General features: G+C 45.1%; 1 protein-coding gene across 4 annotated transcripts in view; it reads left to right on the top strand.

Moving 5' to 3' along the window:
- Positions 1 to 13424, top strand: part of Syn3 (synapsin III) — a 382057-nt gene that overhangs the window by 195550 nt on the left and 173083 nt on the right. The window contains exon 7 of one of the 4 annotated variants that reach the window (XM_075954800.1): positions 9417 to 9503. The exons of the other annotated variants lie outside the window; for them this stretch is intronic. Within the exon in view, the coding sequence (XP_075810915.1) occupies positions 9417 to 9494 (78 nt within the window). The 3' untranslated portion in view covers positions 9495 to 9503. Of the gene's footprint in view, positions 1 to 9416; positions 9504 to 13424 lie in introns of those variants that run through there. 4 annotated transcript variants of the gene reach the window in all.

Genomic DNA, 13424 nt, shown 5'->3' with positions numbered 1-13424 from the left:
ATCAGTCTATGAAGCTGGGTCCTGGAAGATAATAAGGTGTTAGTTCATTGACTTTCTAGAATCCCATTGTCTCTTCCAAAGGCCATTGGCTGATAAAAATAAGTAAATAAATAAATAAAATTTTAAACAGGACGGAAGAAGACAAGAAAAGAGAAGTAAAGTGAGATGGTGGAGAAGAAACACACACGAGAGAGAGAGAGAGAGAGAGAGAGAGAGAGAGAGAGAGAGAGAGAGACAGAGAGAGACAGAGAGACAGAGACACAGAGACACAGAGACACAGAGACAGAGACACAGAGACACAGAGACACAGAGACAGAGACACAGAGACAGAGAGACAGGGACAAACCTGGCTTTCCATGTACACTGACAAGTACACTAAGCACTTACCCTACGCTTACTCTCTTTACTCTCTTCTTTATCCCAAATAATCAGAACCTTAAGTCCAAAGAAACCAAGTAGAGGAAGCTCAGTACCTACCTAGTCTAAGGCCGTGCAGCTTGTACAAGGTCACACGGCTGGGATGTGGAGCCAAGATTCCAAATTGGTAAGGTCACTTTAACCACCAGGCTCATAGCCAGTCACAAAAACAGTGGCTGTTTGAGGTCCAGGTGTAATCCCTTCATTGCAAAGCTGTCTGTTGCAAGATGTCCAAGGGTGGAGATGCGGACAGTTTCCGGGGTCCCCAGCCAACAGTTCTCAGCTAACACTTAGGTGGAAAATACCAGAGACCGCGGAGATGTGAAGAGAAAAGCAGGGATACCAACAATGTGCTGCTATGTGAAAATAACTAGAAAATGAAAGGTTTGGTTGGTACCAGACCATAGCAATGAAGTATAACATGTCCAAATGCCAGCTTCTTCTTCAGGGTCTCCTCATATGATAGGTGCTTGGGCTAAATGTACCGTAGCCAGGCAGAGATGACATGCTCGGCAGAAAAAGCTGGCTGTGTGGTCTTAGACAGGTCTCTAGGTGTTTCTGACCCCTAAGCTCATATAGTTGAACACATGGTCCCCAGTTGGTATCACTGTGTAGGGAGGTCATGGGACCCTTGAGGGAAGAAGTATGTTACCCAGGTAGGCTTTGAGGGTTTATTACCCTGACCACTTCTGTTCTTCCTCTCTTCTTCCTGCTTGTGGATGGTAAATGTGAATGAGGTAGCTTTCTGCTCCTGCTATATGCCCTGTCTCCCATCCCCCATGGGCCCTATCTCTCTGAAACCATAAGCCAAAGCTAACTCTCTTGTCCTTAAATTGCTTTCTGCCATCATGGTATTTTTTATCACAACAGAAAAAAGCTAATGCATTGCCTGTCTCCTCCTCAGTAAGATGAAGGAGTCACTGTAACTGAATACATTCTGTGGTTCAGGTGGGACTGGATCTGAGCCCAAAAATCTGTAGGGAAGGTAGCTGGGTGTGGTTTTTGGGAGACTGGATTTAACTTTGAAGAAATGGCCTCATGAAACTAGGGGTCATGCCATGGTCATCACTGGGGTCCTGGGAAGTGGCTTCTGTAAGGGCTTAGGAACTTTTCTGTGTGTACTGGGGGATGGGGAAAGTTGATTTTTTAACACTGGTGCCTCTACCTATCTCAGAGCAATAGTTAGGGCAGATTTACCATGTCCTGGAAGGCCTGGCCTCCACTTTGAATGCTTTTTAAAAAAATATTTATTTAAAATAAATAAATATAAATTAAAATAAAAAATATTTTTAAGTGTATATATGTATGTGTGTTCATGTATGTGCATGCACAAAATCGTGCATGCTCATGAGTGTGGCATGCGCATACAGAGGCCAGATGCATCGAATCCTCCTGGAGGTCATTGTGAGCCACCCAGGAGCTGAGCTTTGGCTCACTGGCTGGACAGTAAACACTCTGAATCAATGAACCATCTATGCAGCCCCATTCTTACACCTCCTCCTTGAGTGCACTTTGCAGTTTGCTAAATACTTTTCATATTTTCTTTCCATTTAATCCTCATGGGACCCCAGAGGAGGCCGTCGAGAGTAGTGCACAGGGAGGATGGCAACCAGTGACCCAAGAGAGTATTTACTTAAGCGCTAAGGTGGCCCAGGGCAGGAACAGAGCCAGACCCCTTCATTCCCAGCCTAGCTCCGTCAGGCATCAGCTGCATAAGGCAAGTTAATCACTTCTCTAGCTGCACGGAGATACCAGTGTCTGCTTCTCAGACTACTGTGAACATAGAATGAATACTTAAGCACATAGAAAGTCAATGTGTGTATGTGTGTGTGTGTGTGTGTCTTTGCATGCACAGGCATGCATACATGCACGTGAAGGGCGGAAGACAACCTCAGATGTTGCATCTTTCTATTGCAATTGAATTTCTCATTGTCCTATAATAGGCCCCTGAGGCTTGACTGGGTTACCAGGAAGCCCTGGCACTCACAGGTCTCTGCCTTCCTGGTATTGGAATTACAAGCAGTTGCTACCACACCAGTTTTGTTTTGGTTTTTAAATGTGGGTTCTGGGCATCTAACTCAGGTCCTCAAGTTTTCAAAGCCAGCACCTCACTAAGCTACCTCCCAAGTTCTGTGTTTGTCATTTTAAATGTTTATTGAGATATTGCACATACTCTTTTCCTGGGCTGCAGTAGTAAAATACCGCAGACTAGATGGCAGAATGCTTCTGGAGGCCAGAAGTTCACAGTGAGAGGAGGAAGGGCTGTGACTCTCTGTAATCTCCAAGGAATGACCCTTGACCTCTTCCAGCTTCTGGAAATGCTACACACTTGGCCTTCCTTGATTAGGAGATATTGATTCCCTGATTCTAATCGCTGCCTTCTTGGTCACACGTCACTCTCTGTGTCTACGTCCAAAGTTTCTCTTTTAAGGATGCCCATCACTGAATTCAGGCCCATGCTAATCAATCTGACCTCATTTTAACTATGGCATCTGCAAAGAGGCAGACTAGGGCTTGACTATTTCCTTGGGGACCACATTTAAACTCCTACCAAGCACCCTTAGCTTCCCTTATGCTCAGGATAAGCTCAGAATCCAGCCATGTGTGCATTAAGTCCTTCCCTTCTTCTCCCTTCTGATATACCTTGAATTTGCCTTTGTCTTGTACCTCAGATCCCCTTCCTTAGGCCTCTTGGTCCTTGCTCTAGCTGGTGCCCATACCACCTGTCCCCTTTCGAGCTTGGCCCACTTCTGAGTCCCACCTGAGCATGGAAGACTTGGTGTGGGCATCAGCTCCTCCCTCAAGCCTTCCTCACTGTCCTTTTTCTCCTGATCCTGGGAGAAAGTCTCTTGTCCATTGTCCCTCTCCCCAACCCCTGGACTCTGCCCAGTTCTACCAAAGATCCAGTAATTTTGTCTGCTTCCTTCCCTCATCATGAGCTTGTAGGACAGACACAGTGTCTTCAATGCTCAGCCCAGAGTCAAGCACACAATAGACCACAGGGTGCAAATTGGAGCCTCATGGGTGGGATGTGGCCAAACAGATGGGTTTTATTCAGCCTGTATGGCATTGAGAATATTTTAAAATAGCTACCAACAATTAAAGTGAAATGAGTTCTTGTAATAATCAGGAGCTGCAGCCTCCTTGAAGAAGTCAGAGGTCCTCCCCCTCTCAGGTCTTTGCTCCTCTCTCAGTTGGCTGAAGCTAAGCCAATACTGCACTCACACGTAGCAATACTGGCTAATACCGGCTCGTTTGGGCGTTGCCTCTGGATGCTTCAGTAACCTAAGAGTAGAGTCAGGTTATTGTGACCCAGATATTTGTTCTCCGACTTGTATTCGTTTCTGGCCTCTACTTAACAACTACTGTGGAAGTGTGACTTAAAACAACATGAAGTTTCTAGTTCACATTTATAATTGACAGAAGTCCAGAGTCAGTTTCATGAGGCAGAATCCCAGGCACTAGTAGAGCCCCTCAGCAGACTTATTCCTGCTTTGGCTGCTTTTCTGTTTGCTGAGGGCGTTCCTGGATGTGTGATTTTTGTCTCTCCAATCTCTTGCCTCATGGTCACCATGCCCCATCTCCCTATGTCCAAAATCTCCTTTTTCCTCTTCTTGTAATGATAAATGCACGGGTTCAAGACAATCTTGTCTCAAAACCCTGAATTTAATCACTTCTGTGGAACCCTTTCACAATGTTATAGAAACATCCAGGTGTCATTGATTAGGGAATGGGTATTCTTAGGGCGTTGTTTTCAGTGTACCCCATGTCCTTAGGGGCCATTTTCAGTGTATCCCATGTCCTTAGGGGTTGTTTTCAGTGTACCCCATGTCATTAGGGGCCATTTTCAGTGTGCCCCATGACCTTAGGGGTTGTTTTCAGTGTACCCCATGTCCTTAGGGGCCATTTTCTGTGTGCCCCATGGCCTTGCTGAGGAAAGGTTTTGCCCATCCTGTTTTAGAATGACATATTCCAGCCCTTCCGGAAGTCTCAGGGCTCACTCTATCTGACCCTCTCCAGTGCTCCTCACTGTGTTAAGCTGCTTCCTAGGACTGACTCTGCCCCCTCATTCTGCCCCACCTTCCTGCACAGAGGAAATAAAAATAACGCCATCTGCAACATTGCTAGGTCTTCTGACCTTGTTCACTCTCTCTTGTGACCCAGTGATATCCTCAGGAACAGGAAAAAAGTGATAGAGTTCTGGTTGTGTTTTTTTTTAAGCAGAAATGGTCTGTTTTCCATATTGGATCCTTTCTTCACCTTGTTTTGCAAGCTTAATGTCTTTTCCAGATGTGCTAAGAGGGCTTTGCTCCATTTTTTGTTCCTGGGCTCTACTGCTCTTTGCATACTGTTTCAGCCTTGTCTAACCAGTCACCCTCCCCTCTGCTCCTCTACGGGTGTGTATGCTCGCCTCTCAACACCAGTGCCCTGAGAATAGCATCGCCCCAACTCCCTCCCAACTTTTACCATGGAAATTCAGATACAAAATGGTTTCCAGATTCCCTTCTTAACTAGTAAAGCTAACAGAAACGTGTGGTGAATGACCATTCACCTTAAGAATGAGTGAGAAACACACAGGCCCACAGCCATCTTCATGTGGAGAAAGCATCTTTTTTTACTTGGTCCTCAAGCTCAAAAATGAATAAAACAAGCACATCATGTTTTCACGGGTATGTGAAGTGGCCAGTCACGTTCACGGGTGATGGGCATCAGCATTCTTGGGCACCAGTGTCTGGTTACACACCCCCAAATGGAAGCAGACAGTTATTGTGTTCATTTTGAGGAACTGCGGCTTAGAACGATGAGATGATGTCTAAGTGTCAGACAGCTAGCAGGTAGCAGGCTTTGCTATGGAGTCCATTCCCCACTGTGTGACAGGCCAAGGGGCAGGCACAACGCAGGGACCTGGAGTTCGAGGGCTGTTTCTGATGACTTCCTCTGTCACTCGGTGAGCTAATGTTTTCTCTCTGACGTTCAGCTTTTCAAAATATTTGTATCGACTTGGTGGACATCTTCAGGGAGCCAGACTGGCTCCCAGAAAGGATGACAATGTTAACCAACATGGAATTGATGCTTTTCATGTGCCATGTTGTACTTCACATGCCTTTTATAGGTTAACTCAGTCAACGCTCAGACTGTCATTGGAAAGTAGGTATCCTTACTAGAGCTACCTTGCAGAGGAGAGAGAACATTTCAGAGCCTAAACTGGGGGTCATGTGCCTATTTAATAGAGGGGCCTGAGTGCCACAAACAAGGTGATTTCTATATTTTAATTGATATGTGAGTGATGGTCTCTCTGATGAAGTAGAGACATGAATAAAGGTAAAGCTAAGAGCTGTGTGGATAACTAGAAAGGTGTTTTTTTAAAGCAAGGGAATAGCAAGTGGAAAGGCATGGGAATGTCCTTGCTTTGTACAAGGAACAGGAAGTGGAGCCAAAGGAGTAAGGACAGGTGATGTTATTAGAGATATTTGGGACAGGTATCATATGAGTGGTCCATAAAGATATCACTGGAAAGACTGTGAGCAGAAGGGTAGCAATGAGCTGTATCTAAAAGCATCACTGTCTGCTATGAGAAGAGAGAACTCAGGCAGCAGATGCAAGCCATGGCCATAATTCAGGGTAGGCATGATGGTGCTTTGGCAATAAATATGGTAAGGGTGGTCAGTTCTATTTTATTTTAAAGGTGTTGTTGATATTATTTTCTGATGGAGAAAAGAAAAATCTAGGGTGACTCCAGACTTTGAGGATGATAAACCAAAGTGGGAAGTCTTCAGGTAGAACGGGTGGAAAAACTGGTACTAGTAACATTGGTAACATCTCTGGACATCCTAGATGTTGAGGGGTAAATAAATCTGTTCTTATTTAGAAAATGCTCTCTCTCTCTCCCTCGCTCTCTCTCTCTCTCTCTCTCTCTCTCTCTCTCTCTCTCTCTCTCTCTCTCACACACACACACACACACACACACACACACACACACACACAATGTCTAAACTCCTAAGACTCAATGGACTGAATGTGGTGGGGAAAGGAGCTGGGGAGCCTGATGCACCAATGTTTAAAGGTTGCATTTAGAGGTTTGCAGTGGTAGTGAGATGAGGAGACAGACAGACAGAAAGAAAAGAGATAGAGACAGCAGTGTCCCAAAAGCCAAGTGAAGGAAGTATTTCAGACTGGGTGGCGATGGTACACGCCTTTAATCCCAGCACTCAGAAGGCAGAGGCAGGCAGTTCTCTGTGAGTTTGAGGCCAGCCTTGTCTACAAGATCTAGGTTCAGGACAGGCACCAAAGCTACAGAGAAACCCTGTCCTGAAAAAACAAACAAACAAACAAACAGAAAGTGTTTCAATGTGGAATGATTGATTATGTCAAATGCAATTGCTTTGTTAAATAAAATAAGAGTTAAAAATTGGTAAATTTACAACATGGAGACATTGGTGGTGATAGCAAATGGGTTGAAAGGAGAGGAATCAAGTCCAGATCTCTAGATATGTACACTTTTTCTATAAAATACAATAAAAAATAGATGAGGATTGGTGAGTCATGAAAAGCCATGTATTTTAAAGTGGGATGTGTTTGATGATTTTACTAGTAGAGAAATGGTGGTGGTTATGGTAGAGAAATGATGGTGGTTATGGTATAGAAATGGTGGTGGTTATGGTAGAGAAATGGTGGTGGTTATGGTAGAGAAATGGTGGTGGTTATGGTATAGAAATGGTGGTGGTTATGGTAGAGAAATGATGGTGGTTATGGTAGAGAAATGGTGGTGGTTATGGTAGAGAAATGATGGTGGTTATGGTATAGAAATGGTGGTGGTTATGGTATAGAAATGGTGGTGGTTATGGTAGAGAAATGGTGGTGGTTATGGTAGAGAAATGGTGGTGGTTATTGTAGAGAAATGGTGGTGGTTGTTATGGTAGAGAAATGGTGGTCATGGTAGAAGAAAGTGGATATAGTGATAATAGAATGTCAGAGAAATCAGTGGATTGATACCCTAGAATCAGTTAAAGATGGTACATAAGCTAGGCATCTGCATAGGAGCAACATAAGGTCCAACAAAGAAATGAGGAGTGTTTGGGGTCTAAATACTGGGCAGTGGGTGGATGTAGCAGTGGAAGCTTGGAAATTCTCTTCTGACTGCTCAGAATGCTTCAGTGGAATGAAACAAAATCTTATTCCTGAGAATCTAGAAGAGGATGAACATGGAGCATAGGAAGAAAACACAGATTAAGTCATGCCTGGAACACTGGGAGAAGAGAGAAGCTGAGCAAGTCTACTAGGTCAGTGGCATAGTCCCGAGTCCTGCAGTTTTTCTCTAGCTGCATGGTTCTCTAGTTCAGGTGTGTATACTTAGATGACATAAGACTGATGTTTGTAGGAAAAGGGCAAGATTGGCTCTATACAGGAGTTAGGAATGGCCGTATGATAGTCATATGACCATGTCATATGGTATTTGGCATGTGTGTGTGTATGTGTGTGTGTAAAATGCCTTTGACTAATTTTGATCTGGCAGTAAAGGAGAGCTATAGGAATGATCACAAAAACAGAATGAAGAAGGGACGTGATAAGGGAGAGGCAATAAAAATGGCCTGACATATCCACATTTCTCTTGGAGTTGAGTTCATATTATAAATGCTTTAATTTTGCTTCTCTGTTTGGTTGCTTGCTTTGGCTTGAGGTTGTTTTTAGACAAGATCTCACTGTGTAGCTTTGGCTTGCCTAGAACTTGTTATGCAGATCAGCTTGGCCTCAGATGCGGCGAAGCCCCTGCCTTTTCTTCTTGAATGCTGGAGTTATGCATGTGCCACCGTGTCCAGCTATAGGGCATGAGTTTCTTGAATTGATCTACTTAATTCTTCAGTTCAAGAGTTTATCAAGAATGTACACAATCCCCTGTAGCCCATTGCTACACAAGTAGAGTAAGCCTGTGAAAGAGGAGTAGAAAGCCATGGAACCAATTTGCTCCCCCAAGGAGGAATTGCACTGATGCAGACAGTTTCTTTTCCTGCCTGGCCACCGTGATGTGAGATGCTCCAGTCTATCATGCCTCTACAATGCTGGACTGAAATGTCTGAAATAGTGTGACAAAATAAATATCGTCTCTTTTAAGTTGCTCTCCTTGGTTATTTTGTGATAGCAATGAGGAAAATAATATAAAGCATCCCGCATTTCGTTTTCTGGAGGCTTCCATACTAGGTGACAATGAGTAGCAGAAGTCAGCAAAGCTGAGGGGCTCGTGCTGGGGGCACAAAAAATACAAGCAGTCCTGGGAATATAGCCTCTCTCACGTAATCCCTCCAAGAAGCTGTGACTTTCTAACGTGTTCATATCCCATCCCTACCTCAGATGGTTGGCAGAACTGTGGCTTTGGAATATTGCTACCCATCTCCTTATCATTTTTTAACCTCATTTTTAAACCCAAACACCTTGAAAACTGAGCTCTGATGCAGAAGTTCCATCCTGTGGAAACCACGGCACCCACACTGCCCACTCTGAGTATGTGCCAGAGCTCCCTAGTCCCCCAGTCTCCTCTCTCCTCCTGGTCACCCAGTCCACTTCCCCCTGAGAGCCAGGCCTGAGTTCTCCCTCACGTGTCCATTGCTCCCAGGGGAGCTCCCAGCATGTGCACACCCCATCCTCGCCATGTGACCATCCTGCTCTGTCACCCCCTTCGCCCGGCCTGGCCTGTCATTTTCTCATATCATTGCCATCCCAGACCCAAACTTGTCCTCGGCTTTCCTGTTTCCAATTAAACTTTGTCCTATCAGGAATCCTAGGCCACATTGTTCTGCGGTTACCAGAGAGGAAAATGACAGCATGCGAAGGGAACTCTCACTGCTCAGCCTCACAGGCTTGGCCAGAGATATCCTGGTGGGGGTAGGGGACAAAAGCTGGGGGAGACCCCAGGGCAGATGTGGTGGGCCAGCAAGCGAGGTCTGCAGTGGGTGTGGGGCAGAGTGTATTTTATTTCCTCATCTTGTACTTTTTTTTTTTCACAGCTGCTGTTCCTTGGAGAACCCAGCATTCCAGTTCCCAGGGCTAATTTTAATTTCTTGGGACTGGCTTGTTCTGGGTGACCCTTACCCCTGCCTTTCCCCTTGGTTCCATGTGTTTATTCCTGCCCTGTGGCTCACACAACCCACACTCACTCACAGCCCACGCTCACATACACATTCTAACTCATGTGACTCTACCCTTTAAATGGAGAATAAAATAACTAATTCAGGACAGCAAGCGACCGAGTCCCTGCACCACTCAGGAAGCAGGAAGCTAAACAGCAGGGGGGGGGGAGGGTGGTCCCCCAAAGGACAAAAGAGAGTAGGGGTGGAGAGCAACTTCCTGCTTCCCAAGTAAGGGCATGATGTTTACTGCATCAGCTGTGAACAGGGAAAGACTTAAGGAAAAGGGAAGGACCATGAGGGAGGAAAGGTGAAGAAGTAGGAATAAGAATGATTTCTCCCATTGCTCTCTGTTCCCACTATTCATACGGTATCCAAGTATCTCAGTTCAGATTCTCATGGGTCTCTAATAGAAGACATAGACATCAATTCCATAGTGGCAACACCAGGACTCAGAGATGTATGGTGACTGTCCCTGTTTGGAGTATTCCTGGGGGATGACGTCAACTCAGACCCTAACCCAGGATGCAAGCTCAGGCTCCTGACTTCCAGCCAGACTTCTTCCAAGCCACCGGGTTACCTTCTGTCTTGTTTCCCCTCCATTTCTTATGACCTGAAAGCCGCTGCAGCATTTGGTTGTTGGGTGCTGCCCTCTGATGCTACCCAAGCTGATTTCCTCAGAGGGTTCTCTGCTTCTTTTGCAAAGGAAGAAATGGTGGGTGGGAGTGATGTCCATGAGGGAGTGACCGCACCTGCCAGGCTCCTGCCTGAGGACCCGCTTGTTACAGAGAACCAGAATCCTCTTTCTGTTCTCCATCCCCCACTCTGCTAGTTCTTCAGGAAAGCTGAGTAGTAACTGGGGCCTCTTCTTCCAATTTTAGGGACATCAAACACCCTCCCTGGACGTCAGTAGTGACTTCCCTCCTCTTAAAAATGTGCCCTATTTTTAGAGGTGCTTTTCCATACCATGCTGTTTGTCTCCATTTTCCTTGACATTCTTTGTCCTCTTTCTTGTCTTCATTTTCAGATCCCGGGCTTTCTTTACTCAAGGAAATAAAGATTTTAGAGCTGTTCATTGGTTTCCTGTGGATCTGTTAGACTTTAGGTCATTCCCGATAGTCTCTTTAGTGATCTGAGTCCCCAAGACAATGCTACATAGCTAAGACACACAGACAGGCTATCTGAATTTGAGTCCTGGCTCTGCCTCAGTTTCCACATCAATAAATGGGAATGTAGTAGTTTGCTCTATGTTGTGAAATACATCATAACAACAGGGGCATAAAAGGTTTATTTCAATTTATAGGTTGCAGTACATCTTTGAAAGAAGTCAAAGCAGGAACTCATGATAGGACCCTGCAGCAGAAACCTATAGGTGGATTGTTCTTTGGACTGCCAGCTCACACACACAAAAAAAGAGGCAGAAATTATTTTTAGTTATGAAAGATTGGTCAATAGCTTAGGCTTGTCCCACTGGTTAAGTTAAACTATTTCTATTCATCCATGTGCTGCCACATGGCTGATGGATTTTATCTCTTCTCCTGCATGTCTTGCTCCATCTGAGTCCATTTGGCAACCCTACCTTGCTTCTTCCAGAGCTCTCTCTGTCCAGAAGTCCCTACTATGCCTCCTGCCTAGCTATTGTCTCTTTAGCTTTTTATTAAACCAGTCACGGTGACATATCTTTACACAGCGTAATCAGATATCTAGCAACAGAAATCAAGGGAGGAACGTTGTTTACTGGTTCTTGCTCCCAGGTTTACATTCAGCTACCTTTTCCATTCAGCCCAGGCTCACCTGCCTAGGGATGATGCTACCCATAGTGGACTGGGACTTCCAAATCAATTAGAAATCAAGAAAATGCTCCATAGACATGTTAACAAGACAATATGATGGAGGCAATTCTCCAACTGAGATGTCCTTTTCCTAGGTTTGCCATGTTGCCAACCAAGAGTAGCCATCACAGGTGTAAACACTGTAGAGTAATTGTGATGATTTAATGAACTCCCAGGATATATAAAAAGACTAAAGTACTAATTACTTTATTGATTTACTAAATACATTTTTGCCTTTTAAAATAAAGATTGAGTTTATAAAGTTCACACATTCAAAATACTGAAGACAGAGCTGATGATTAGTGCTGCTACAATAGCCAACAGTTTGGTAACTATGGGGTTAGTACCATTGCTCCTAAGAGTCCAGAAAGAGAGTATCTCACATTTGACTCAAGCCTTCCAGTTCACCAAGTACCGCTCTTTCTTTCAGTAGCTCCTGGAGATAAGTAGCATTTCTTTACTTTGTATGAACATAGGGAGGCTCAGAGACACAGAGTTGGCTTAGCCTAGATCATCCAGCCAAGAGGTGGAGGACCAAACCATGTCCTTCAGTCCTTATGACTGTGGCTGCATCCTTACTCTGCCCGTCTCTCCTGTGGTCTTCTCTCACTTCATGGTTACAGCACCCGGCTTTCCTTAACTAGGAATCTTCATGTCCTCAGAAAAGTGGCCCATTGAAGGTCTATAAAGTTGAACACATCAAATCTGAGATAGAACCCAGGTCTGCTAAAGTAATTTCCAGTCTGGCACTGCATTCATCACAACCTCTTGTCTACTTGGACCATTTCCGATCTGGATGCATTCTAACAAAGAGATCCATTTCTGGGTGGTTGCTGTTCACATAGAAATAATGGAGCCAATACCATTATGCTGAGAATTGGAGTGAGTATATTAATTACAGCCTGGAGAAACAGAACATGGACGAGGCAAAGAGTTTCAGTTCCTAGGCCTCAAGGGTAATCATGACACTATGCACTCCAGCCACATCTCCGTCCACTATCATTCTTTCTTTGGGCAGATGACACCCTTTGGTATCTGAGATTGTGAGTCTAATGTTCAGACCTCCACTCAAGCTCTCTGTGGAGAAAGCATGCTTGGGCCAGGCTCCTGAGAGACCCAGTCCAGGCTACTGAGTCTTTCATAAGCCCCACAGGGTGGTTTGAGGGTTCCCCCACCCTGACAGTCTCCTGATGTGGTTATTTTTAAGGAAAGTTCCACAGAGCAAAACCTCACAGGGACACTGGTGTTTGAGGGCTGGGCTCTTCCTGCCTTACTCTGGAGACTGGTTTTGAGGTTGAATCACTGAATCACTCGGCAAAAGTAAATAAATAAGTGGAGGAAGGGAATCTTCCTCAAAAGGAATTATGTTGCCTTCTCCTCTGACAGAAAGCAGCTGCCATCACCAAGGAGTCGACAGCCTGTTCATTCCAGAGGCGCCCACACTGTAGAATCCACCCCTTCCCTTAGATAGGGGCTGAGGAACAAGCTGTTCACATCCCAGGCTCCTTGGGTAGATCAACCTTGATTTCTCCTCCCTTTCAAGTAGAACAAGAAGTGTCATGCCCATGGGCCTGTGAACTTGTGAATTTACATGGTTTCCTTTGGGACTCACCCACACTCCTTCTTGTGTCTTAAGCATGTAGTTTCTATGGACTGCCTCTTGATTCTCTCTTCTGTGTCAATGTTGGCTTGACTCTTCCCCTCCGTGCAAAGAACATGACAGAGAGCTCATCCATTCCCTGAGTCCAAGCCCCTCACTTGGCAGATATGGAAAATGAAGTTGGGATAGCTGCAGAGACCAGCCTCGGAACACATAGAAACTTTGAGGAAGAGTTAGGACTAGAGTCAGAGACCCATTGTTCCCTGAAGTATTTCATCAGCAGTTGAATTGAGACCCAACATCCACCTCCTGACCTTCAAGTGTTGCCCTTGTATGGCTGAGCTCCTGGACCCCAGACACCCTGAGGGCACTCCTGATGGACTGAAAGGGTTGAGAGATGTAATAGGAGATTGAGAGGAACATTGTAGAAAGTCTTCAAATTGGTAATACCAGGTT

Source organism: Microtus pennsylvanicus, chromosome 20 (assembly GCF_037038515.1).
Source record: "Microtus pennsylvanicus isolate mMicPen1 chromosome 20, mMicPen1.hap1, whole genome shotgun sequence".
NCBI classification, from domain to species: Eukaryota; Metazoa; Chordata; class Mammalia; order Rodentia; family Cricetidae; genus Microtus; species Microtus pennsylvanicus.
This window is presented reverse-complemented; position numbering and strand designations above follow the sequence as displayed.